The sequence below is a fragment of the Protopterus annectens genome, chromosome 3.part1, assembly GCF_019279795.1.
Source record: "Protopterus annectens isolate FY-2018-M chromosome 3.part1, PAN1.0, whole genome shotgun sequence".
NCBI classification, from domain to species: Eukaryota; Metazoa; Chordata; order Ceratodontiformes; family Protopteridae; genus Protopterus; species Protopterus annectens.
The window spans coordinates 508,297,908-508,323,570 of NC_056732.1; the positions used below are offsets into that span (position 1 = coordinate 508,297,908).

At 44.7% G+C, this 25,663-nt stretch overlaps 1 protein-coding gene across 1 annotated transcript in view; it reads left to right on the forward strand.

Annotated features, from left to right (window-relative positions):
- NDRG1 (N-myc downstream regulated 1) overlaps window positions 1–25,663 on the forward strand; it is an 896,718-nt gene that overhangs the window by 557,216 nt on the left and 313,839 nt on the right. The window contains exon 13 of the mRNA XM_044066941.1: window positions 6,051–6,098. Within this exon, the coding sequence (XP_043922876.1) occupies window positions 6,051–6,098 (48 nt within the window). The remainder of the gene's footprint in view (window positions 1–6,050; window positions 6,099–25,663) is intronic.

The following is a 25,663-nucleotide window of genomic DNA, read 5'->3' on the forward strand; positions in this document are numbered from 1 at the left end:
CAAGAAAAAGGCTTAGGACCTTTCTGCACTTACCACAACATAGACCCTTAGCTATACCTCCAGTTTTGCCTGTTGTGGATGATGCATTTAATGATGTTTGCACTGCACCTGATTCTTTACCCCCAGCCCCTGCCAAACCAGACAGATTTTACAGGGTGCCACACACTCATCACCACCTTTTCAAGGCCCCACTTGCAGATCCTGAGACTATATCCCAGGGGCCTAAGGCAGTAGCTTCTACCTCAGCAAAAAACCCTCTCCCTTCTGAAAGGGAATCCAGGTCATTAGAGAGATGGGGCAAAAAAGTTTACACCTCTGCTACTCTCTCAGCTAGAGCTTTAAACTGTCAGTTTCACATGATCCAATACCAAGAGTTTATGCTTGATCAGTTAACTAAGAAACTATCCTCTGAAGAATCCTTAGATAAGAAATATGTTTTAGAAATGGTGAATAACATACAGCAGGTTAGTAACCATTCTTTAAAATGTGGCTATGATGCACTGGAGGCTTCATTTAGATCAGCCATGACTGGCACAGTGATAAGAAGGCATGCATGGTTGAAAGAACAGGTCCTGCCGGATCATGTAAAAGCAAAGCTGTTAGATGCTCCTATGGATAAAGACAGTCTATTTGGTACCTCTGCTCAGCAAGTAATGAAGAAAATGGAAGAGAAGGCAAAATCTGTACAAACAGTTAAGGATTTCTTACAGGTTCAGCCCCCACGGTTTAGCAGAAACTGGCCTGCCAAAAATTGGTCCTTTCCAGACTCCTCAAAAACTCAGAGGCAGGAATAGACGCTCTAGAGGCAGAAATCAACCCAGAGGAGGTGCCTATAGAGGACGCCAGTGGCAAGGCAATAACCAGCGAGGCACAGACACAACCACTGCCACTGCAACAGGACAATCACAGTGACTTGGCTCTGACACCGCCTACCAGGGAGCAAATAGCAGCACCTTTAGGCGGAAAGTTAGCCTTATTTTCAAAAAATTGGCACTATATCACAAAAGACAAGTGGATTTTAAAAACCATAGACCAAGGCTACAGGTTCCACTTCCACACCTTACCAGTAAAAAGAGGAATGCCAAACCTACCTCCAACTCAAAAAACAGAAGCTCTAAAGCAAGTAGCTCAACTAACAAAGATGAGAGCTGTGGAAAGAGTACCAATAAAACAACAGGGCAAAGGATTTTACTCCAGACTCTTTCTAGTTCCAAGAAAAGAGAAAACTTGGAGACCCATTCTCGATCTGTCCGTCTTAAACACATACCTCATCGTCCCAAAATTCAAAATGCTGACCTTACAGCAACTACTTCCCATGCTGGGCAAGGAGTGTTGGCTGGTAACTCTAGATCTCAAGGAGGCATACCTGCACGTCCCCATACGACCAAATTGCAGAAGATACCTCAGATTTCTTGCAGGATCAGAGCACTATCAATTCTCAGCATTGCCCTTTGGCTTATCTACTGCGCCCAGAGTATTCACAAAATGCCTGGCATCAGTAATCGCTCATTGCAGGCTACAGGGAATCCAAATTTATCCATACCTGGACGACTGCCTGCTACAAGTGGACAACAAAGACAAGCTGACAACAGATTTACAAAGGGTCATTTGCTTACTACAAGCCCTGGGATACACAGTCAATTTAAAAAAGTCAAGACTGATCCCATCCCAGACAAGAACATTCTTGGTTGCAGAATTAGACACAGTAAAACAAATGGCATTCCTGACTGCAGAAAAACAAGAACAACTTCCTCTTTACTTCTTGGCATTAACAAAGCAGAACAAACTAACAGCAAGAAAAATACTGCAGGCCTTGGGCTTCATAGCATCATGCATAATCCTGATTCCCCATGCCAGACTGCATATGAGAAAGCTACAGTGGTACCTAAAGAATTTATGGTCTCAACACAGGCACAGCTTAGAAACCGAAATCCCACTACTCCCATGCCTGAAACAAGAGTTCCTATGGTGGGCCCAAGCATGCCAGTCAAACCTAGGCTTGCCCTTCCACAACTGTCAAGCAAACCAAACCATCACAACGGACGCCTCAGACCTAGGCTGGGGGGTGCACATGTTGGACAAGTGCATACAAGGATTGTGGACTCCAGACCAGCTGCACCTGCACATAAACCAAAAAGAAATGCTGGCAGTAAAACTAGCAATCCAGAAATTCAGGCCATTCCTCAAAGAAGGCCATTTAATGATAAGGACAGACAACACCACAGTCATGTGGTACATCAACAAGCAAGGGGGCACTCATTCATACCCCCTATGCAGAATGACTCTGGACCTTTGGAACATGGCTCTGAGCTACAACATCCAGTTACCGGCAATATTTGTGCCAGGAAAAGAAAACACCCTAGCAGACATGTTAAGCAGAACCACCTCGGATGCTCACGAATGGATGCTGCACCCGGACATCTTCAAGGCCATCACAAAGAAATGGGGAATGTCACAAATAGACCTATTCGCATCCCCACTCAACCACCAGCTCAGGAAATTCTGCACAAGGACGTGCCACCCACGGGCATGGAGGGTGGACTCTCTATCCTTCAGTTGGAAAGGCCTGACAGCATATGCATTTCCACCTCTTCCTTTGATGCACAAGGTACTACTGAAAATTAAAGACGAACGCCCAAGGATAATCCTGATAGCTCCGAATTGGCCAAGACAACACTGGTATCCTTTGCTGAGGAGCATGTCACAGGGGAGAATGTGGTCAATACCCCTGATACCTTTGATGTTAACTCAGAACAACTACAACATCATGCACCCAAACCTAAAAACCTTACAACTGACTGCCTGGAACATCACTTAACAACAACTAACCCAGACTTATCACAAAGGGTTAAAGACATTATCCTTGAAGCCCGCAGACCTTCAACAAGAAGGAACTATGCAGGAAAATGGAAAAGGTTTGTCACTTGGAGTGCTGAAAGAGGAAAAGATGTGTCAAACAATAGACATTGCTAACATCCTGGAGTACTTGGCAGAGCTCCTACATACAGGCCTGTCCTACTCCTCCATCAAGATACATGCATCAGCTATTTCTGCAGAATACAGCTTCGATCCACCTGTCTTCTCACATCCTCTACTCAGACAATTCCTCAGAGGGATAAAGAATGTAAAACCTCCTAGGAAACCACCATTACCAGCATGGGACTTGAACTTTGTGCTAGAAAAGTTGACACTCCCGCCTTTTGAACCAGCAGCAACAGCAGATCTACAACACCTGTCATGGAAAACTGCTTTCCTACTGGCAATTACCTCAGCAAGGAGGGTTTCTGAACTACAGGCCTTAATGGCAGTGCAACCTTTCCTAATCTTCCATCAAGACAGGGTGTCCATGAGAACTAATCCTACATTTATGCCTAAGGTGGTATCCAGAGTATCTTTAAACCAGGCAATCCACCTACCTACCTTCTTTCCCAACCCACAGAACAGGGGGGAAAGACTGCTGCATACCTTTGATGTACATAGGCAGTTACGCTACTACCTGGACAGAACAAAAAGTAACAGAAAAACTGACCAGCTTTTGGTAGCCTATGCAACAGGAAGGGAAGGAAAAGCAATTTCCAAACAGACAATCTCCAAATGGATAGGAAATTGCATAAGATTCTGTTACTCCTACCATGGAAAACCAATTCCACAGAACATAAGACCTCATTCAACAAGAGCTAGAGCCACTACCACAGCTTTCTTACGAGGAGTGGCAACCAAGGACATTATTGAGGCGGCTACTTGGACCTCCGTGCATACATTTGCCAAGCATTATAATTTACCTCTATACTCTAGATCCCGAGCAGGGTTTGCCACTGCTGTACTGCAAGGAATCCTAACTACACCATAATTTTTCTTACTCCACCCCTAGTTTGGCTATGGTATTCTACCCATTTGTTATGACTGCAGATGCATCCATGAAGGACATAGTACAGTTTTGTACCTACCATAAATGTAGATGTCCGAACTGGATAGCATCTGCAGTCAGGATTACCCACCCTCCTTCCCCTCTGTGGTACTCCTAGGGTATTTACCCTCCTAATAGCTAGCTGGGGGGGGGGGGAGTCTCTTATGGTGTATTTGTTTGTATATATGTGCATGCATGCTTATTTTTGTGTTTGCCTTCTACCTTGTCTGCATACATTGGCATTTATCCAAAATTTAGCCTTCCAAGAGGGCAACTGGCATCTGGGGCAAGAAACACTGAAGAAAATGGCGTCGGCTGATGCCTTTATACCCGAAGACCAGCAGAGATGACGTCGGGTGAAGTGCGACATCAGCCGAAGCCAGACCCAGACTTTGGAATCCGGACGACTGAAGGGCTGCCTGACGACAGGACAACCCATTTGTTATGACTGCAGATGCTATCCAGTTCGGACATCTACATTTATGGTAGGTACAAAACTGTACTTTTCTCCTGCTTCATGACGAATATTCTTAAGATTTTGGACTTTTGGATATTTTTTTGTTTCAGTACGGTAATTTGTATTATAATGTCTGCAATACCTTGCAGCAAAAATAAGCATGCCCATTATTGCCTGGCACTGTGAAATAGAGGGATGATGATCTAATTGTGACCCAGGCAACTAGGTTTCGATTAGCAGCCCTGGCACTGGGCAGGGAGGGGAGTGATGGGGAGGGTTGCAAGCACTCAAAGCTATGTGATTTCCCTGGTGGAGATCAGAGAATCCATGACTGTGCCCTTTGGTATTAAGGGCAGGGCTGCTTGAATGGGGCATCCCTTGAAAACGTGAGTTTTCCACAGTCAACCCATAGCACGTCCCCCCTCTCTTGTGCTTTGCTGTGTCTGTGCAGGAAAGAAGGGTGAAAGCAGTGGATTGAACCACTCAGTCCCTACTGTCTCTCGAAATTATGTCCCCTCCCAGTCAACCTTGCCCATGTTATGGGCAGTATGTGAGTCAGCTGGCCAGGAGGGGCTAATGTTTGACAAATATAGAGGGAGGAAAATAGTTTAAAGGCATGCTTAGCTTTCTTTTTTTAATATGGATTTAAATATGAAGTGCAGTTATGCAAGTGCATTGATACTTTCCCAAGCATTTGATTGGTTTAGCCTTTGATGTCTTATTACTTCCAATATAACTTCTGTTTGTTGAAAGATCTGTAATCCTAGAATTCGTTTAATCTGAAGAACTACTTTTTTTTGCAGGTTAACAATAAATGTTTACTCAGATGTTTTGGCTTCCACCATGATTAAGCAAGGCTTTGGGGGTTTTCGTTTTTGCAGATTTGTGCTGAGCTCCTTGGTTGGAACTTTGGCTTTGATATTCGCTCCAGATTGAGGGATGATTTTGAGGCAGCAGGCTTCAATAGAATGTTGCCTTGTGCCACCATCTTGTCACAGATTAACAATATTTGCAGTTATTAGACAATTAGGGCATGCTGGCTGAAATTGCCATGGTGAAGTTAGTGTTCTAGAGAGACTTTCATAAGTTCATCTAGTCTAGGGCAATTAAGACAGGAGGTCCACATGACTTTCGAGCTTCCTCTTGGCTGTTTTTCTGAACCATATTGTTTCTGCCTTCTTTCTTGGTTTATCAGGCTGTAGTTTGTAAGAAGAGTAAACCATTAATACTCCATTAACAACCTGTCCACTTTCAAAGATCATCTGAAAGGCCCTGTCAAGTGCTCCTAGCCATGCTGTTGATCCTCAACAGGCTAACTTGGCACAGACATCCCTATCCATTACCATCACTTTCTCGCATCTCTTTTGCCCTCCAAAACATTTGGGCCTCAGTAATAAACATCAACGGCACAATTGGAAATAAAGCATATTTAGTCCAAGTGTGTTGTCACTATTGTATTGTTGAAGTACATAGCTTACATTCTTCTGTGACCAGCCTAGTTTAACCCACAATAGAGGTTTTAGTTTAGTTTTCTGAGAGTATTTGGGCAACCAACTCTTTAGGACAGATATTTATTTGCTTTTATCGGTAGATTAATAGGTTACTAGGTGTACTACAGACTCCAAATGTTTATGCTGAATTATTTTAGCACATTACTAACTGCTTAATCATATCCTTTTTTTACAGGTGGAGTGCAATTCCAAGCTTGACCCAACCAAGACTACTCTTCTAAAGGTAATTATTTGCAATTACATGATGTCCAAAGTCTGTCGAGCTTAACAAGTGTGATTGCTCTTCAGTACAGTTGGTAAAGCTTTTTGATATTTGTAGTAGACAAATCACAAGAAAAAGAAGAAAGTTGGGGGTAAATTGCTTATTGTTTCAGTTAAGTTGCTTATTCTTTTTTTTTTAAACTAGCTGTTTTAAAATACTAAATGTTTAAGAACAAAACCAGAAACATTACAGCAGACAAAACGCATAGGTCAGTTCCTTAAAGTAATTGGGTGCAAAGTATAATTAGCAAGAACTAGTCAGGTATGTGTTATCATGTGGCAGAAAATTGTGATGGTATCAAGAACAGAGGTTACAGTCTTTGTAGGGTGGGATTGCCCTCAATCCCTTAAGTATTGTTACAAGACTTCCAACCATGGGTAGTAACCAGAACAGCAGACACATAAATAAGTTGCTTTTTACATACATTCTTATTTAAAAAATGTGTCCAATTTTAAAATCTTTTGGACATTTTTTTTGTAATTTTTAGTACATTAATTTTACTAATGAAATAACTGCTTTACAGTTTCCTATTATCTTGAATGAGATTTAGAACTTGAAAGTAAGATGTGCTATTCATTACTTCCCCCTCCCAAACACCCAGTAAAAAGACATAACTGACCAGTACTTGTAAATGGGAGTAGACATTCTGATAGTCAGGGATGGTTTTCTTTTGCAAATATTTTAAATTATGCAACAAGTAAGCTAAGCAATAGTAAATAAAGACAACTGGTGTTTTAAATTAGTAATAGCCATAAGCAGTGGTAGCTGTACAAACTGACCATATCAGGTAACTACATGTTGAAGTTCCACCCACTGATTCCACTTAAGCCAGTCAAAGGCATGTTCTGCCATGTAAAAGACAGAAAACTATCACTACCAACACTTGAGACCTCCTGCTTATGGAGGAAGGGCACACAGAAAGTTAACATTCCAGTCTACTGCACTCTTGCATAGAGATCGATTGTTTCTGCATTCTGGACATGGATGTGTGCTGCCACAGTTCATTTAATCCCTTCAGAGTACTCCGTTTTACTCTTCCAGGTCAGAAAAAAAACAATTGTTGCATTTGACTCATTCACTGCACCACATCCCTTTACCAAGTGCTCAAGTATGGTAGTTATTGTTGTTCTTCGTGTTTCACTGTTGCAGTCCTGACCTGTGGGATTTCCTGCTGTGGAACTCCTTAGCTGGCCCAACTACCAGAGTAAAAATCTCCCTACTCTGGCGGATGCCCTACCGTGACATCAATATGCTTGAGTATAAAGGGAGACTGCCAACGCCATGACATCAGTCTTTCCCTGCCGTCGGGGCCCAAAGCAATGTTTCAGTGCGTTGGTCGGTCTGCACCAGAAAGAAGTTTCTAAAGCTAACTATCCCATTGGGCAATTTGTTTGTATGTCACCTGTCTGAGGCCTAGATCATGATGTCACTAGTTGTCATTTTTGCACCCATTTCAATTCTAGGATTATCAGACATAGTCAAAATCTTAGCTAGGCATCGTAGTCTGCAGTCTTCTTTGCATCGTTCGATGGCGTCCGCCGATCATCCCTAGGTTGGGCTCCATAAACGCAAGGACAAAGAAAAAAGACCCAAGCTCAGGGCCTCTGATGACAACCACTCACCATTGGCCAGTCCCCCATGGCTCGTTATTGCTGTGGAAGACGAGTTGCTTTTGCAGTCCCCTTCTGCGACTGAGGTGGTGGCACAGGTCTCTGTCGAAACCTTTTTGAAGTCAGGCATGCTGTTGGGTCTCTCAGCTTTTACAGAGGCCTTGGCTTTCAGTTCCTCAGTCAGGTCCGGAGTTGCTCAGTAGACCACTGCTTCCATTGAGCGATCTTGTACCGGTGACATTCCTTCGAGGTGCCCACCTACATCAGTTCTGCCTTACGAAGAGACTGGCGTCAGGATGGCAGATTTACCTAGACCCAAGCCCATAGCTACTTCCAAGAAGGGTTCTACCTCAGTACCTATAACAAGGCATCCTCTTCAGCTGGGGTGGATCTCTCTGTTCACTTACAAACATGACTGACTTCTGTCGGCTCATATTCTGGAGTAGTTGGCATGCCAAGGGACAAGACCTATAGCTCTTTGTCCTTGTAGGGTAACTGTGAATCCAGGAAGGCCTCATTTCTTATTATAGGGAGTAACATTTCTGCAGATAACCTTGAATGCTGTGGTGGGTTCTGTGTTTTGTCTTCAGAGAAGATAACTGTGCTTACAAGCTCCCCTCCATTCTCTGGAGCAGCACTGACCCAGTCCTTTCTGTGAGTGTTGGGGCTTGTTTAGGGTTCCCATTTGTCCCAAGAAAGCTGGTTGAGAAGGTAATAGAAGATGCTTCCAGAGTCCTCTGACTGAGCTCTGTGATACAGAGGGTTAAAGTCCTGACCACAGCCTGTGTACATCTGAGTGAGGGTGGGAGTGAGTAGCTTAGACCAGCTTGCCCATCCTAAGAGGAGGGATTTCTTCCTGTGTAGAAGGAGGCCTGCATGACAAAAGACAAAAAGATTAGGTTACAGGGGCTTAGCTATCCCAAGCTGATGTAGCCCTCTTGGGGCATGTGTGTGGGAGCACATACATGACAGGGAAAGGCATTGGATGCTCCCATGTTAATGTGGGTGCCAGTATCTGCTACCAGTGGTGGAAAATGAGGCCAAACCAGAAACAACACTCATGGTTGCCTGTGTGCAGTCATGCCATGGATTACTTTGGCCATAGAGATAGAAGCAACTGAGCAGTTATAACAGTTTGGTGCATAAGCAGAGAAGGAAGAAAAGGCAAGGGGAGAGTTCACCCTTAACCAGGTCTGTATACTAACTGTCATTGCCTGAGACTTGGACATCCAGCAGAACCAGCATTTACAGGCATCTTGCATCCCCAAGGCTCACGTATCCTTGGCAGATGAGCTATGCATGTTAACCCCATCTTCAATGAATTGAAACTTGATCCAAAGGATGTCATCAATCTGAAATGGGATACCCTGGATTTGTTTTTACTTCACCTTTGAATAATCACTTCAGAAAATTCTGTACCAGATACCCTGCAGGGAGGTTTGGATAATTAATCCCTTTTTCCTCCAACAGAACAAGGAGCTCCAGTATACCTTTATTCCCTCTCCAAAACTTTGCAGGGTCCTTAGATCTTGTCTTTCCAAGCTAGTACATTTAAGCAGGTAAGGAATACTAATTCCCCGAAACCCTTACATGCTGTATATAGAAAAGCAAACACCCTAGAAAGAGTATCAAGAGAGTGCAGCTAGTGGTAGAGTTTCCATACAAGAGTCAGTACCCAGCCTTGTAAAAAGTTATTTCAGGTTATATTTTATGGCCAAAGTCATTATAAAGTAATACCTGACTGTAGATATTATTTAAGCACATAAACAGGTTTCTCAAAACACCCAGATTGGCTGAATGTGTTGTATGTAAATAAACAATACTAGTGTTTAGCAAAATAAATGGAAAACATTCTATTATTTGCAGCATTAAGGTAGTTACAGTAATGAACCTCTTGTTGAGACCATTTTAGAGGTATCTATAAAGCTAAATTATAAAGCTTGATTGTTAGAAAATCCTTGATTTGCTAAATGCATTTTGCATATTTCTCCCCAAGAACTCAGTTTTTAACTTAGGAGAGAAAAGTGCATGTAGACCTTTTTGAATTTACCCCATATATTTTGTTAGTATACTGCTTTTGCACACTTTGAAACTGAGCTAGCAGAATGGCGTTGCAGCAGAATTGTGTTGCAGCAGACACGGTGCTTTCAATTAAGTAGCATTTTGCTGTAATAAAGGCTGACAGAAAGGGGGACAAAACAGTGCAGAGAATAGAGCCTCTGCCATCCTGTAACTCTACTCCAAAAGTAGTTTTGATGTCTGTCTTGAATTTTTATTTTTCAGCAGTTACTCTTGCTGATGTTCTTAGTGTTTCACTGTTGCAGTCATTACATTTGGGTAATCCTGCTGGCAGGTTGTCCTCAGTCGGCCTGAATTCCAAAGTTCTGGGTCCTGCGTTGGCCCCTTCCCTGACGTCAGGTCGTCAGGGGTATAAAAGAAGCAGCCGACGCCATTTTCTTGCAGCGCGGTGCCCGAAGCAGAAGCAGTTCGCAAGTGCCGGTCAGCCGACTCCTGAGATTTTCGTGTTCGAGTTTCAGATCCGAAGTCTTCAATAAAGCTAAGTACCCCATTGGGGAAACTTTTTTCTTGCTCCAGATTGATGTCAGAAAAAGTAAATAATTGTATTTCTTGTGGAAAGCAAATACCTCATAAGTATTTTCATTCTTACTCTATTCCTTGCCTAAGTCCTGATCACAACGTTTCTGGTTGTTGTGCTAGATTTAACCAACGTACTATTAAGCGTCGGTATGATTTTGCTTTAAACTATTTTGGATGCCGATTTAATTTGTCCAGAAATGTCATCTGATAGCCATCCGACTACCGGAGTTCGCAAAAAGTGCAAAGAAAAGGAGCGAGATAGACAACCGTGGCCTAAAACAGACGACGAAGCTTCTCCTAAGCCAGTCGCCGGTTCTCAGTGAGGTGCTTTCGCAGCCCCTGACGCCCACTACTTTAGAGTCGCAGGCCACTACTGACTGCCACGTGGAGTCAGCCATGCTGCTGGAAACTCAAAGTATTGGAGCCTTGGATACTATTCCTTCAGAAGGGTCCGAAGCCGCTGAGCAGGCACGAGCTTCTGAGGGTGTATTCAGACCTAAACATCTTTACATTAAACCGTCTTCAGCTTAAAAAGCAAAGACCAAAGCACCTTCTAAAGCAAAGAAACAAACTCAAGAGCCATGTGGTCAGGCCTCTATTCCCAAAAAAACAGATGCTCAAAATGGCCGAAGACTTGATTACCTTGATCAGGGGTTCCCATCCCCCTCCTGATAAGAGGCCTAGGCAAGAGACTGACTATGAATCTTCAGATCAGGTTTCCATTTCTTCTGATTCCTCTTCTGATCAGGAATACCCCCCCCCCCCAAATGAGGATTCTGATGCTGAAGAATCAATACCTTCAGCTTCTCCTCCAGAGGACTATTCTTTTGGGGAAACCTTGCATACCATGAGGGAGCATTTCCACTGGGAGAGCCAAGATTTTTCAGAATCTAAAAAGAGGCTCAGGGATTTCCTTTTACTACCTCAGCACAGGCCTCTAGCCATTCCACTTGTGTTAGACATTGTAGATGATGTGTTTTCGGAGTCTAGTCTTACCCCTGACTCCTTACCTCTAGCACCTGTTAAGCCTGACAGATATTACAGGGTTCCTGATTCTCATAAATCCCTTTTTAAAAACCTTGCTGCAGACCCAGAAACTATTTCTCAGGGTCCCAAAGGAGTTAAGGCTTCTGCTGCAAAGAAACCCTACCCCCTCTGACAGAGATTCTAGGGCACTGGATAGATGGGGAAAAAAGGTTTACACATCTGGTACCTTGGCTATAAGGGCCTTAAACTGTCAGTTTCATATGCTCAAATATCAGCAACATGTCATGGCATTGCTTAAACAGAAAATGTTAAACTCTGAATGTGCAGAAAACAAGGAAATGCAGGATTTATTGCATGCAGCTGAACAAGTTGGAAAGCATACTTTGCAATGTGGTTTTGATTCTTTGGAGGCCTCCTGCAGGGCCGCAGTTACGGGCTCTGTAATTAGGAGGCATGCTTGGTTAAAGGAACAAAATCTGCTTGATCATGTCAAAGTTAAATTATTAGATGCACCGTTACAGCATGATACTTTATTTGGTGTTAAGGCAGAAGAGGTGTTCTAGAAAATGGAGGACAAAGCTAAATCTATGCAAACGGTCAAAGGTTTTTAAAAGTACAGCCACCTAGGTTTAGTAGACACTGGCCAACAAAGAATTGGTCCTTTCCTGTGTTAGACAGACCTCAGAGGGGCAGATCCAGATGCCGTAGAGGCAGATCCGAGGCGCAAGGTTCATACAGGTCAAAGCAATGGGGTGCTTCTACCTCCAAAGTTGGAGAAGACAAATCACAATCATACAGGAAACAGTCCCAGTAACTTCCCCCTGCCTGCATCAAGCACTTATCTTCTGGCAGCACCCGTAAGGGGAAAATTAGCACTTTATTCTCAAAATTGGCACATTGGCACATTATAACCCAGGACAAGTTGGTTCTAAATATCGTGTCACAAGGCTACAAGTTCCATTTCCATACTCTGCCAAAGGCAAACGGCTGGCCAGATCTGCCAAAAAATCAATGGACAGAGGCATAAAAACAAGTCTCATCCCTCATGGACATGGGGGTCATTCAACAAGTACCAGAGCAAGAGCAGGGACAAGGATTTTACTCAAGACTGTTCTTGGTACCCAGAAAGGACAAGGCCTGGAGGCCAATACTGGACCTATCTATTCTGAACACATTTCTGGATATACCAAAATTCAAGATGTTGACTTTGCAGCAGCTTCTGCCCATGCTGGGCAAGAACGCTTGGCTTGTGACTTTAGACCTAAAAGAGGTATTCCTGCATGTCCCAATCAGACAAATATGCAGAAGATACCTCAGATTCAAGGCTGGCTCAATGCATTACCAATTCTCTGCACTGCCCTTTGGCTTATCTACTGCGCCCAGGGTCTTTACAAAGTCTGGCACCAGTAGTTGCATTCTGCAGACAGAGGAATACAAATATATCCTTACTTGGACGACTGTCTAATTCAAGCAGAGAACAAGGACATTCTTCTACAGCATCTGGCATTTGTGAAAAGACTTCTAACATGCCTAGAGTACACAATCAACGAAAAGAAATCAAAACTAGTACCCTCTCAAGAGGTAATATTCCTGGGTGCAAGCTTAAATACATCTGCCCAGCTGGCTTATCTCACGCCAGACAAACAAAGGCAACTGACTACCTATTTCAAAATGTTGGCAACAAAGGCCCAGTTATCTGCAAGAAAAATTCTGCAGGCTTTGGGCTTCATGGCATCCTGCATCCTTCTAATTCCATATACAAGACTGCATATGAGGAAACTTCAATGGTACCTAAAAAGTGTTTAGACTCAACATTGCCACAGCCTGGAAACTATGATTACTCATTTCCTGCCTGCAACAGGAGTTTCGATGGTGGGCAAAGGCTTGTCACCAAAACAAGGGACAGCCATTCACATTACCCCCCCAGCTAGGCAGACACTAACAACGGATGCTTCAGATTATGCCTGGGGGCCCACATGGCAGGAAGATGCATTCAGGGCACATGGACCTCAAACCAAATGCATCTACATATCAATCAAAAAGAGTTGCTAGCTGTTCAAAATGCCCTGACAGCCTTCAAGGACCTACTTCATCCAGGACAACTACTGATAAAGACAGACAACGCCACGGTCATGTGGTATATAAACAAGCAGGGGGCACACATTCTTACCCCCTTAGCAGACTAGCCATGACTTTATGGGACACAGCATTGACTTACCAAGTACATCTGCAGGCACAATTCCTGCCCGGAAGGAAAAATACTCTGGCAGACGAACTAAGCAGAAACCTCATGGATCCCCATGAGTGGCAGCTGGATCCACAAGTCTTCAGCATGATAACAAGGAAATGGGGATGCCTGGACATAGATCTGTTTGCCTCCCCTCACAACTACCAACTAAAAGTATTCTGCACAAGGATTTATCACAGACAAGCATGGAAAGTGGGCACCCTATCTTTCAGCTGGAAAAACCTATCAGTATATGCCTTTCCCCTTCTGCCTCTCCTCCCCAAGGTACTCCTAAAGGTCAGACAGGAGAAACCAAACATACTGATTGCCCCAGACTGGCCCCACCAGTACTAGTATTCAATACTAAGGAACTTGTCTCAATGCCCAGCTTGGACCTTACCTCAAATACCTCATCTACTGTCCCAGCAAAACAATCAGATCCTGCACAGCCAACTCAGGGCTTTAAACCTGGCAGCATGGTGATAATGTAGTCATACAAAACACACCTCTCAGTAAAGCTGTGATGGATGTAATTTTGGAAGCCAGAAGGTCTAGTACTAGAAAATCTTATGCTGGAAAATGGAAGAGATTCTGTGCTTGGAACCAGGCACAAGGAACTGATGCAGCTGTGCCAAATATTCCTCAGATTTTGCAATTCTTAACTGAGATGCTGGACAAAGGCCTATCTTTTTCATCTAGTAAAATTCATGCCTCTGCCATTTCGGCTCTTTACAATGCAGAGCCACCAATCTTTTCTCATCCCTTATTAAAGCAGTACCTCAGAGGAGCCAAAAATTTAAGGCCTCCAAGGAGATCACCAATGCCTGCATGGGACCTCAACTATGTCTTGGAAAAACTCACCCTGCCTCCTTTTGAACCAGCTGCTACTGCTGATATAAAGTTTTTATCTTGGAAAACAGCTCTGCTCCTAGCAATAACTTCTGCAAGACGAGTTTAAGAGCTACAGGCACTCATGGCTGTAGAACCTTTTATAATTTTTTATCCAGACCGGGTCTCTCTGAGGACAAACCCAACATTTATGCCTAAGGAGGTGTCCAGTGTGGCTCTTAACCAAACTATTCACCTGCCAACTTTTTATCCAAATCCACAGAACAAGGGGGAGAGAATTCTGCATTCTTTGGACGTACACAGACAGCTTAGATTCTACTTGGACAGAACCAAAGTTTTCAGAAAGGCAGAGCAATTACTAGTGACATATGCTGCAGGATCACAAGGAAAGGCCATCTCAAAGCAGACTATTTCAAAGTGGATAAGGCCACTGCATTCGTTTCTGCTATGTACACCATGGCAAGCCAGTGCCTAAGGGCATTAGTCCACATTCAACCAGAGCTGCAGCCACTTCAGCAGCCTTTCTCAGGGGAGTATCTACCAAGGACATTTAAGAGGCTGCTACTTGGAGTTCAGTGCACACCTTTACAAAGCACTGTCATCTGCCACTCTACTCTAAATCCAGGGCAGGCTTTGCCACTGCACTTCTGCAGGGCCTCATAGCCGCTCCTAATGCTGTTTAGCTCCAGCCTCCCAGCCATAGCTTTGGGACTCTACCCAAATGTAATGACCAACAGTGAAACGCAAAGGACATAGTACAGTTGTGTACACTTACCATAAATGTAGATGCTCGAGTGTATTCACAGTTGCAGTCCAGGTTACCCACTCGCCATCCCCCATGATGTCCTTCAAGGATGCATCTGCAGTCCTAACAAATGGGTTGTCCTGCCTCAGGCAGCCCTTCGGTCGGCCGGATTCCAAAGTCTGGGTCTGGCCTCGGCTGATGTCGCACTTCACCCGACGTCACTGCTACTGTTGATTGGGTATAAAGGCATCAGCCGACGCCATTTTCCTCAGTCTTTCTTGCCGCGCGGTGCCCGAAGCAGAAGCTGTTCGCAAGTGCCGGTCGGTCAGATCCAGAGATTTCTACTATCGAAGACTTCTAAAAAGCTAAGTACCCCGTTGGGGACTCTTTCTTGCCTCAGCCGATGTCAGAAAAAGTAAATAATTGTTTAACTTGTGGGAAACAAATACCTCATAAGGATTTCCACTCTTACTGCCTTCCTTGCTTAGGCCCAGACCACGACGTAGCAGCTTGTCTAGCCTGTGCTTCCTTCAACCGACGGACACTTATACGTCGGTCGGAGTTTGCGGAGGAGTTTTTTGGTCCCACTTTTGCTTACAAAATGCCGTCGGAGATTCCGACTTCACAATTAACTAAAAAGCGTAAGGAAAAGGACCGACACTCACGGTCCGCGGTTTCGGCCGAAACCATGGTTAAGCCAACCGCGAGTGTCTCTGTTTCGGCTGAAACCGAGTCCTCTGTTCTTCCTTCGGCTGAAAGCATTCCTCCTGCAGCCGAGGCCTCACACAGCATAGCTGAATCTGCTACTGAATTTTCTCCTGCTGTAGCAGGCACCCAGGATTTATCAGATACTATTCCTTTAGACATATCTACTCCTGCACGTGGAGCTGCTAGACCCCCCTGCATCCATGTCTATCAAGGCTTTCTCTAGGGCTAAAGCAGCTAAATCTTCTAAGGCCTTGCCTTCTAAAACCCCCTCACACAGGTCTAGCTCTAGTTCCCAAATGCTTAGCCTGGCAGAGGATCTCATTTCTTTGATCAGGGGATCCCAACCTCACCCTGACAGGGCCTCTCATCCCCCTCCAGAGAAGAGGCCTAGAGCAGAGCCCCCTGAACCAGTTTCTACGGATTACTCTTCTGATGATTCAGAAAACTCAAATCCTCCAGAAGGCCCTTACTCTCCATATGAGGATTCTGACGCAGAAGACTCCATTCCTTCTGCCTCTCCTCCTGAGGAATTTTCTTTTGGGGAAACCTTGCATGCTATGAGGGAACAATTTCAATGGCAGGGCCAGGATTTTTCAGATTCTAGGAAGCGGCTCAGGACCTTTTTGCATTTGCCACAGCATAGGCCTTTAGCCATTCCTCCAGTACTAACAGTTGTGGGTGATGCATTCAATGATGCTTGTACTGCCCCTGACTCTCTACCGCCGGCCCCTGCTAAGCCCGACAGATACTACAGGGTCCCGGACACACATTATCAACTGTATAAGGCTCCTATTGCAGATCCTGAAACTATTTCTCAAGGCCCCAAAGCTGTAGCAACTGCCAAAACCCCTCCCTCTGAAAGAGAATCTAGAGCATTAGAGAGATGGGGTAAAAAAGTTTATACTTCTGCTACTCTTTCGGCTAGGGCTTTAAACTGTCAATTCCACATGATTCATTATCAGGAATTTTTGTTAGATCAGTTAAATAAAAAAACTATCCTCTCCTGAACCTATAGACCGTAAGTCCCTTCAGGATTTGGTACATAACACTCAGCAGGTCAGTAATCATTCCTTAAAATGCGGCTATGATGCACTGGAGGCTTCCTTTAGATCAGCTATGACTGGTACAGTGATCAGAAGGCATGCATGGTTAAAAGAGCAATCCCTACCAGACCATGTAAAGTCAAAGCTCCTAGATGCTCCCATGGAGAAACTCAGTTTGTTTGGCTCCCCTGCACAGCAAGTGTTAAAGAAGGTGGAGGAAAAAGCAAAATCTGTCCAAACAGTCAAGGACTTCTTACAGGTCCAGCCTCCTAGGTTTAGTAGAAATTGGCCTTCGAAGAATTGGTCCTTTCCAGATACCAGAGCAATTGGTCCTTTCCAGATACCAGAGCACAGAGAGGCAGAAATAGGCGCTCAAGAGGCAGAGGTCAATCCAGAGGTGCCTACAGGGGACGTCAGTGGCAGCCTAACAACCAGAGAAGTACTGCCGCAGCTCCAGCTACTACCACTTCCACAGGACAGACTCAGTGACTTGGCTCTGATACCGCCTACCAGGGAACAACTGGAAGCACCCTTAGGCGGAAAGCTAGCCTTATTCTCAGTAAACTGGCATTACATTACAGGAGACAAATGGATTTTACAGACAATAGACAAAGGTAACAGGTTTCACTTCCATACCCTACCAAGGAAGAGAGGAATGCCAAACCTACCACCAAACCAAAAGACAAACGCTCTTGCACAAATCAACCACTTACTGAGGATGAGAGCTATAGAAAAGGTACCGGCTATGGAACAAGGACAAGGATTTTATTCCAGACTTTTCCTGGTGCCAAGAAAAAAAAAACAATGGAGGCCTATTCTCGACCTGTCCGCTCTCAACACGTATCTCATTGTTCCAAAATTCAAAATGCTGACCCTACAGCACCTTCTTCCCATGCTGGGCAAGGAGGCTTGGCTGGTGACTCTAGATCTCAAGGAGGCATACCTGCACGTCCCTATTCGACCAGATTGCAGAAGATACCTCAGATTTCTTGCAGGATCAGAGCATTATCAATTCTCAGCATTGCCCTTTGGCTTATCTATTGCGCCCAGAGTATTCACAAAATGCCTGGCATCAGTAATTGCTCATTGCAGGCTTCTGGGAATTCAAATTTATCCATGCCTGGACGACTGCCTGCTACAAGCGGACAACAAGATCAAATTAACAAAAGATTTGGAAAAAGTTATTCACCTACTGCAGGCCTTGGGATACACAGTCAACATAAAAAAGTCAAGGCTGGTACCATCCCAAAGGATTACATTCTTGGGTGCAGAACTGGACACATCAAATCAAATGGCATTTCTCACAGCAGAAAAGCAAAAGCAACTACCACTCTATTTCAAGGCATTAACAATGCAGAACCAGCTTACAGCAAGGAAAATCCTGCAAGCCCTGGGTTACATGGCATCCTGCATAATATTGATCCCACATGCCAGACTGCATATGAGGAAGTTGCAATGGTACCTAAGGAATTTATGGTCTCAGCACAAGCACAGCCTAGAAACCCAAATTCCAATAATTCCATGCCTGAAGCAAGAATTCCTGTGGTGGGCTCAGGCCTGTCAGTTGAACAAAGGACTGCCTTTCCACAGCCCTCACCCAAGCCAGACTATCACCACGGACGCCTCAGACCTCGGTTGGGGGGCACACATGGCAGACAAGTGTATACAAGGCCTATGGACACAGGATCAACTGAGCCTACACATAAATCAAAAAGAGATGCTGGCAGTGAAACAGGCAATTCAGACATTCAGACCGTTTCTTCAACAGGGTCATTTGCTGATAAGGACGGACAACACCACAGTTATGTGGTATATCAACAAGCAGGGAGGCACACATTCATATCCTCTATGCCGGATGGCAATGGACCTGTGGAATGTGGCCCTGAACCTCAACATTCAGCTCCAGGCCTTATTTGTGCCAGGAAAAGAAAATATATTAGCAGACACATTAAGCAGAACTACCACGGATGCCCACGAATGGATGCTGCATCCAGACATCTTCAAAACCATTACAGAGAAATGGGGGCTACCAGAAATAGACCTGTTCGCATCCCCACACAACCACCAATTGAGAAAATTCTGCACAAGGACATACCACCCACTTGCTTGGAAGGTGGACTCCCTATCCTTCAGTTGGGAAAACCTAGCAGCATATGCATTCCCACCTCTACCTTTGATGCACAAAGTGCTACTGAAGATCAAAGAAGAGCACCCAAGGATCATACTGATAGCTCCAGACTGGCCGAGGCAGCATTGGTACCCGCTTCTGAGAAGTATGTCTCGGACACACGCATGGCCTCTACCTCTAGTTCCTCTGCTGCTAACACAGAACAACTTCAAGATCCTGCATCCAAACTTGAAAACACTGCAGCTAGCTGCTTGGAATCTTACATGAGACAAAATAACCCAGAACTATCTCAGAGGGTTAAAGGCATTATCCTGGAGGCTCGCAGACCCTCCACAAGGAAGACTTATGCAGCAAAATGGAAAAGATACCTCATTTGAAGTGCAGCAAAAGGAGAAAATGTATCATTGGCAAACATAGCTAACATCCTGGAATATTTAGCAGAACTTTTCCACAATGGCCTGTCTTACTCCTCCATCAAGATTCATGCATCAGCAATTTCAGCAGAATACAACATGGATCCTCCAGTCTTCTCTCATCCTCTACTCAGGCATTTTCTGAGAGGAATTAAAAATGTAAAGCCTCCAAGGAAGCCACCTCTGCCTACATGGGACCTGAACTTTGTGATGGAAAAGTTAACTCTTCCCCCTTTTGAACCAGCAGCAACAGCAGAATTACAGTTCTTATCTTGGAAAACTGCTTTCCTGCTTGCAATCACTTCAGCAAGAAGGGTTTCTGAATTACAGGCATTAATGGCAGTACAGCCCTTCCTTATCTTCCATCAGGATAGAGTGTCCTTGAGAACTAACCCTACTTTTATGCCAAAGGTGGTCTCCAGGGTATCATTGAACCAAGCTATCCACCTACCAACATTCTTCCCCAACCCACAGAACGGGGGAAAGACTACTACACACCTTGGATGTACACAGACAATTGCGCTACTACCTGGACAGAACCAAAAGCAATAGAAAAACTGACCAGCTTCTGGTAGCATATGCAGCAGGAATGGAAGGAAAAGCAATTTCAAAACAGACAATCTCAAAATGGATAGGAAATTGCATTAGATTTTGTTACTCCTTTCATGGGAAGACAACTCCAGAAAACATCAGACCTCACTCCACAAGGGCTACAGCCACTACTACAGCTTTCTTACGAGGAGTGGCTACCAAAGACATTTTAGAGGCTGCTACTTGGAGCTCTGTGCATACATTTGCCAAGCATTATAATCTGCCTTTATACTCCAGATCCCAAGCAGGTTTCGCCACTGCTGTTTTGCAAGGGATCTTAACTACACCATAATCTTCTTAGTGCCTCCTCCCCGAGTTTGGCTATGGTATTCTACCCATTTGTTAGGACTGCAGATGCATCCTTGAAGGACATAGTACAGTTTTCTACCTACCATAAATGTAGATGTCCGAGAGGAATGCATCTGCAGTCAGGATTACCCGCCCTCCTTCCCCTCTGTGGTACTCCTAGGGTATTTGCCCATCTTGTAGCTAGCTGGGGGAATCTATTATGGTGTATTTGTTTGTATATATGTACATACATGTTTATTTGTTGTTTGCTCTCTACTATTTGGAATCATTTGCATTTATCCAAATTTAGCCTTCCTAGAGGGCACCTGGCATCTGGGGCAAGAAACACTGAGGAAAATGGCGTTGGCTGATGCCTTTATATCCAATCGACAGTAGCAGTGACGTCGGGTGAAGTGCGACATCAGCCGAGGCCAGACCCAGACTTTGGAATCCGGCCGACCGAAGGGCTGCCTGAGGCAGGGCCATTTGTTAGGACTGCAGATGCATTCCTCTCGGACATCTACATTTATGGTAGGTACAAAACTGTACTTTCATCGTGTTACACTGCTGCAGTCATCACATTTGGGTTATCCTGCTGTCAGGCGGTCCCGTAGTCGGCCAGAGTTCCAAAGTCTTGGTCCGGCGTCTGTTGCTGTCGCCTCTTCCCTGACGTCAGTGCGCCAGGGGTATAAAAGATGCATCCAACGCCATTTTCTTCAGTCCTTCTTGCCGCACGGTGCCCGAAGCAAAAGCAGTTCGCAAGTGCCGGTCGGTCGACTCCTGAGATCTTTGAAGTGGAATTTCAGATCCGAAGTCTTCAATAAAGCTAAGTACCCCGTTGGGGAAACTTTTTTCTTGCCTCAGTCCGATGTCAGAAAAAGTTAATGCATTTCTTGTGGGAAGCAAATACCTCATAAGGACTTCCACTCTTGCTGTATTTTCATGCCTAGACCCTGATCACGACGTCAGTAGTTGTTGGTTTTGTGCTAGATTTAACAAATGCACTATAAAACGACGTTTTGATTTTGCTTTGCACTACTTTGGCCGCAGATTCAATTATACTATGTCATCAGATCAACCGACGACCGCAGTTATGAAAAAACGCAAAGACAAGGATAAGGACAGACATCCGAGGTCCAAAACCGATGACGAAGCCTCTTCTAAGCCAGCCGCTGGTTCTCGGTGAGGTGCTTTCACAGCCCCTGACACCTGCTACCTCAGAGCCACAGGCCGCCTCCGACTCCCATGTGGAGACAACCTGGCCTTTGGCATCTCAAGGTATTGGGCCTATGGAAACTAACCCCTCAGATGGGTCCGGAGCCGCTGTGCAGGCATCTGCTTCTGAGGGGGTCTTCAGACCTTCACAGCTTACCATTAAAGAAACAGCCAAGACAAAAACACCATTAAAGACAAAGAAGCAAGTGCAGCATTCCCATGGACAGTCCTCCATGCCTAAGAAACAGATGCTTAAAATGGCTGAAGACCTCATTGCACTAATCAGGGGTTCCCATCTCCCTCCTGAAAAAAGGCCTAGGCAGGATGCAGGCTATGATTCCTCTGATCAGGTTTCCATTTCCTCTGATTCCTCTTCAGACCAGGGATACTCTCTACCCCCCCCCCTATGAGGACTCTGCTGAAGAATCCATCCCTTCAGCCTCTCCTCCTGAGAATTATTCTTTTGGGGAGACCTTACATACCATGAGGGGGCATTTCCATTGGGAAAGTCAGGAGTATTCAGAATCCAAGAAAAGGCTCAGGGACTTCCTTTTATTGCCTCAGCACAGGCCCCTAGCTATCCCGCCTGTGTTTAGATATTGTGAATGATGTGTTCTCTGAATCCAGTTTATCTCCTGATTCTTTACCCCCTGCACCAGCCAAACCAGATGGGTATTGTATAGTCCCTGACTCTCATAAGTTTCTTTATAAAAACCCTTCTGCTGATCCAGAAACTATTTCCCAGGGTCCCAAAGGGGTTAAGGCTTTCATTGCAAAAAATCCAGTCCCCTCTGACAGAGATTCCAGAGCATTGGATAGATGGGGGAAGAAAGTTTACACCTCTGCAACTTTAGCAGTTAGGGCTTTAAATTGCCAATTTCACATGCTTAAGTACCAATAATATTTAATGGCTCAGTTAAAACAGAAAATTGCAAGCTCAGAAGCCCCTGACTATAAGGAAATGCAGGATTTATTGCATGCAGTTGAACAGGTGGGAAAACATACTCTGCAATGTGGTTTTGATTCTTTAGAGGCCTCTTGCAGAGCCGCAGTTGCAGGTTCTGTGATTCGAAGACATGCTTGGTTAAAAGAACAGAGTTTACCTGATCATGTTAAGGCAAAATTATTGGATGCTCCTGTACAGCATGATACCTTGTTTGATGTTAAGGCAGAAGAGGTGTTAAAGAAAATGGAGGATAAAGCTAAATCTATGCAAACAGTCAAAGATTTCTTACAGGTACAGCCACCTCGATTTAGCAGAAATTTGCCTACAAAGAATTGGTCCTTTCCAGTGTCAGACAGGCCACAGAGAGGCAGGTACAGACGCCCAAGAGGCAGATCTCAACCCCAAGGCTCTAACAGACGACAGTGGGGCACCTCAACCTCAAAAGGAGGTGAGGACAAGTCTCAACCTTACAGGAAACCGTCCCAGTGACTTCCCCCTACGTACGCCAAGCACTCCCCTTCTGGCAGCACCCTTGGGGGGAAAACTAGCACTTTTTTCTCAATTGGCAAACAATCACCCAAGACAAATGGGTTCTGAATATTGTGTCTCACGGTTACAGATTCCACTTTCACAAGGCTAAAAGGAATGCCAAACCTGCCACAAAATCCATGAGCAGAGGCTCAAAAACTAATTTCAGCCCTCATGGCCATGAGAGCTATTCAAAAAGTACCACAGCAAGAACAGGGACAAGGATTTTACTCAAGACTATTCCTGGTCCCCAGAAAGGACAAAGCCTGGAGACCCATTCTAGACCTTTCAACTCTAAATACTTACCTGGATGTTCCGAAATTCAAAATGTTGACACTACAGCAGCTTCTTCCCATGCCTGGCAAGAAGGCTTGGCTTGTTACTCTGGACCTCAGAGGCATACCTGCATGTCCCTGTCAGACAAAATTGCAGAAGATACCTCAGATTCAAAGCTGGTACAATGCAGTACCAATTCTCTGCACTGCCCTTTGGCTTATCTACTGCGCCCAGGGTCTTTACAAAGTGCCTGGCACCAGTAATTGCATTTTGCAGACAAAAAGGAATTCAAATATATCCATACCTGGGCGACTGCCTCATCCATGCAGAGACAAAAGATATTCTTCTACAGCATCTGGCGTTTGTAAGAAGGTTGCTAATTTTCTAGGGTACACAGTAAACGAAAAGAAGTCAAAACTAGTGCCCTCACAGCAGATAAGATTCCTGGGTGCCAGCTTAAATACAACGGCCCAGATGGCTTACCTCACGCCAGACAAACAAGGACAACTGACTCAATATTTTCAATTACTAGCAAAGAAGTCCCATCTCCCTGCAAGAAAGATTCTGCAGGCCGCTGGGATTCATGGCATCCTGCATACTACTAATTCCATATGCCAGACTGCATATGAGGAAATTACAATGGTACCTAAAAAGTGTTTGGACTCAACGCTCTCACAGTTTAGAAGCAGTAATTCCAATAATTCCCTGCCTATAACAGGAGTTTCGATGGTGGGCACAGGCATGTCACCTCAACAAGGGTCAGCCTTTCACTCTACCCACAGCCAGGCAGACTCTAACAGATGCTTCGGATTACGCCTGGGGAGCACACATGGCAGGAAAATGTATTCAGGGCAAGTGGACCACAGACCAAATGCATCTTCACATCAATCAAAAAGAGATGTTGGCTGTTCAAAATGCCCTAACAGCTTTCAAGGACCTTCTGCATCCAGGACAATTACTATTAAGGACAGACAACACCACAGTAATGTGGTACATAAATAAGCAAGGGGGCACTCATTCTTATCCCCTGTGCAGGCAAGCCATGACCTTGTGGAACACAGCTCTAACTTATCAAGTTCATCTACAAGCACAATTCCTGCCAGGAAGGAAAAATACTCTGGCAGATGATCTAAGCAGAAATATCATGGACCTTCACAAATGGAAATTGAATCCACAAGTCTTCAGCATGGTAACACAAAAATTGGGATGCCCAGACATAGAGCTTTTTGCCTCCCCACTGAATTGCCAACTACAAAAATTCTGCACAAGGACTTACCACACACAAGCATGGAAAGTGGACGCTCTCTTATTCAGTTGGAAAAACCTAAAAGTCTATGCCTTCCCACCTGTGCCTTTCCTTTCAAAGGTACTCTTAAAAGCCAGACAAGAAAAACCACAGATTATCCTGATTGCTCCAGACTGGCCACGCCAGCACTGGTACCCAATCTTAAAGAACTTAGCTCAAGGCCCACCATGGATTCTGCCTCAAACTTCACACCTTCTGACTCAACAAAACAATCAGATCCTGCACGATCAGCTCAAAACACTAAACCTGGCTGCATGGCAGATCCATTAGTCAGACAGGCAACGCCTCTCTCTAAAGCTGTTATGGATGTCATTTTGGAGGCCAGTAGGCCTAGCACCAGGAAATCTTACTCAGAAAAATGGAAGAGATTCTGCGCCTGGAACCAGGCTCAAAGCCTTGACCCTCTTGTCCCAAACATACCTCAGATTTTACAATACTTAACTGAGATGCTGGACAAAGGCCTATTCTTCTCATCAATTAAGATCCACGCCTCTGCCATTTCAGCACATTACAACACAGATCCTCCTTTATTCTCTCATCCCTTGCTAAAGCAGTACCTCAGAGGGGCAGAAAACATAAGACCACCCCGGAGGGCACAAACACCAACTTGGGACTTCAGTTTTGTTTTGGAAAAACTGACTCTGCCACCTTTTGAGCCAGCCAATACAGCCAAACTAAAATTTTTATCATGGAAGACAGCTCTGCTCCTGGCAGTAACTTCAGCGCAGAGAGTCTCAGAGCTACAGGCATTAATGGCAGTGGAACCTTGTATAATTTTTCATCAGGACAGGGTTTCTTTAAGGACAAAAACCCTACCTTCATGCCAAAGGTGGTATCTAGTGTGGCCCTTAACCAAACCATCCATTTGCCAACTTTTTATCCAAACCCCCAGAATAAAGGGGAGAAACTTCTGCACTCTTTGGACATACACAGGCAGCTAGCTTCTACTTGGACAAAACAAAAGCTTTCAGGAAAACTGAGCAACTGTTTGTGGCATATGCTGCAGGATCACAGGGCAAGGCCATCTCAAAGCAAACTATCGCCAAATGGATAGGACACTGTATTTGT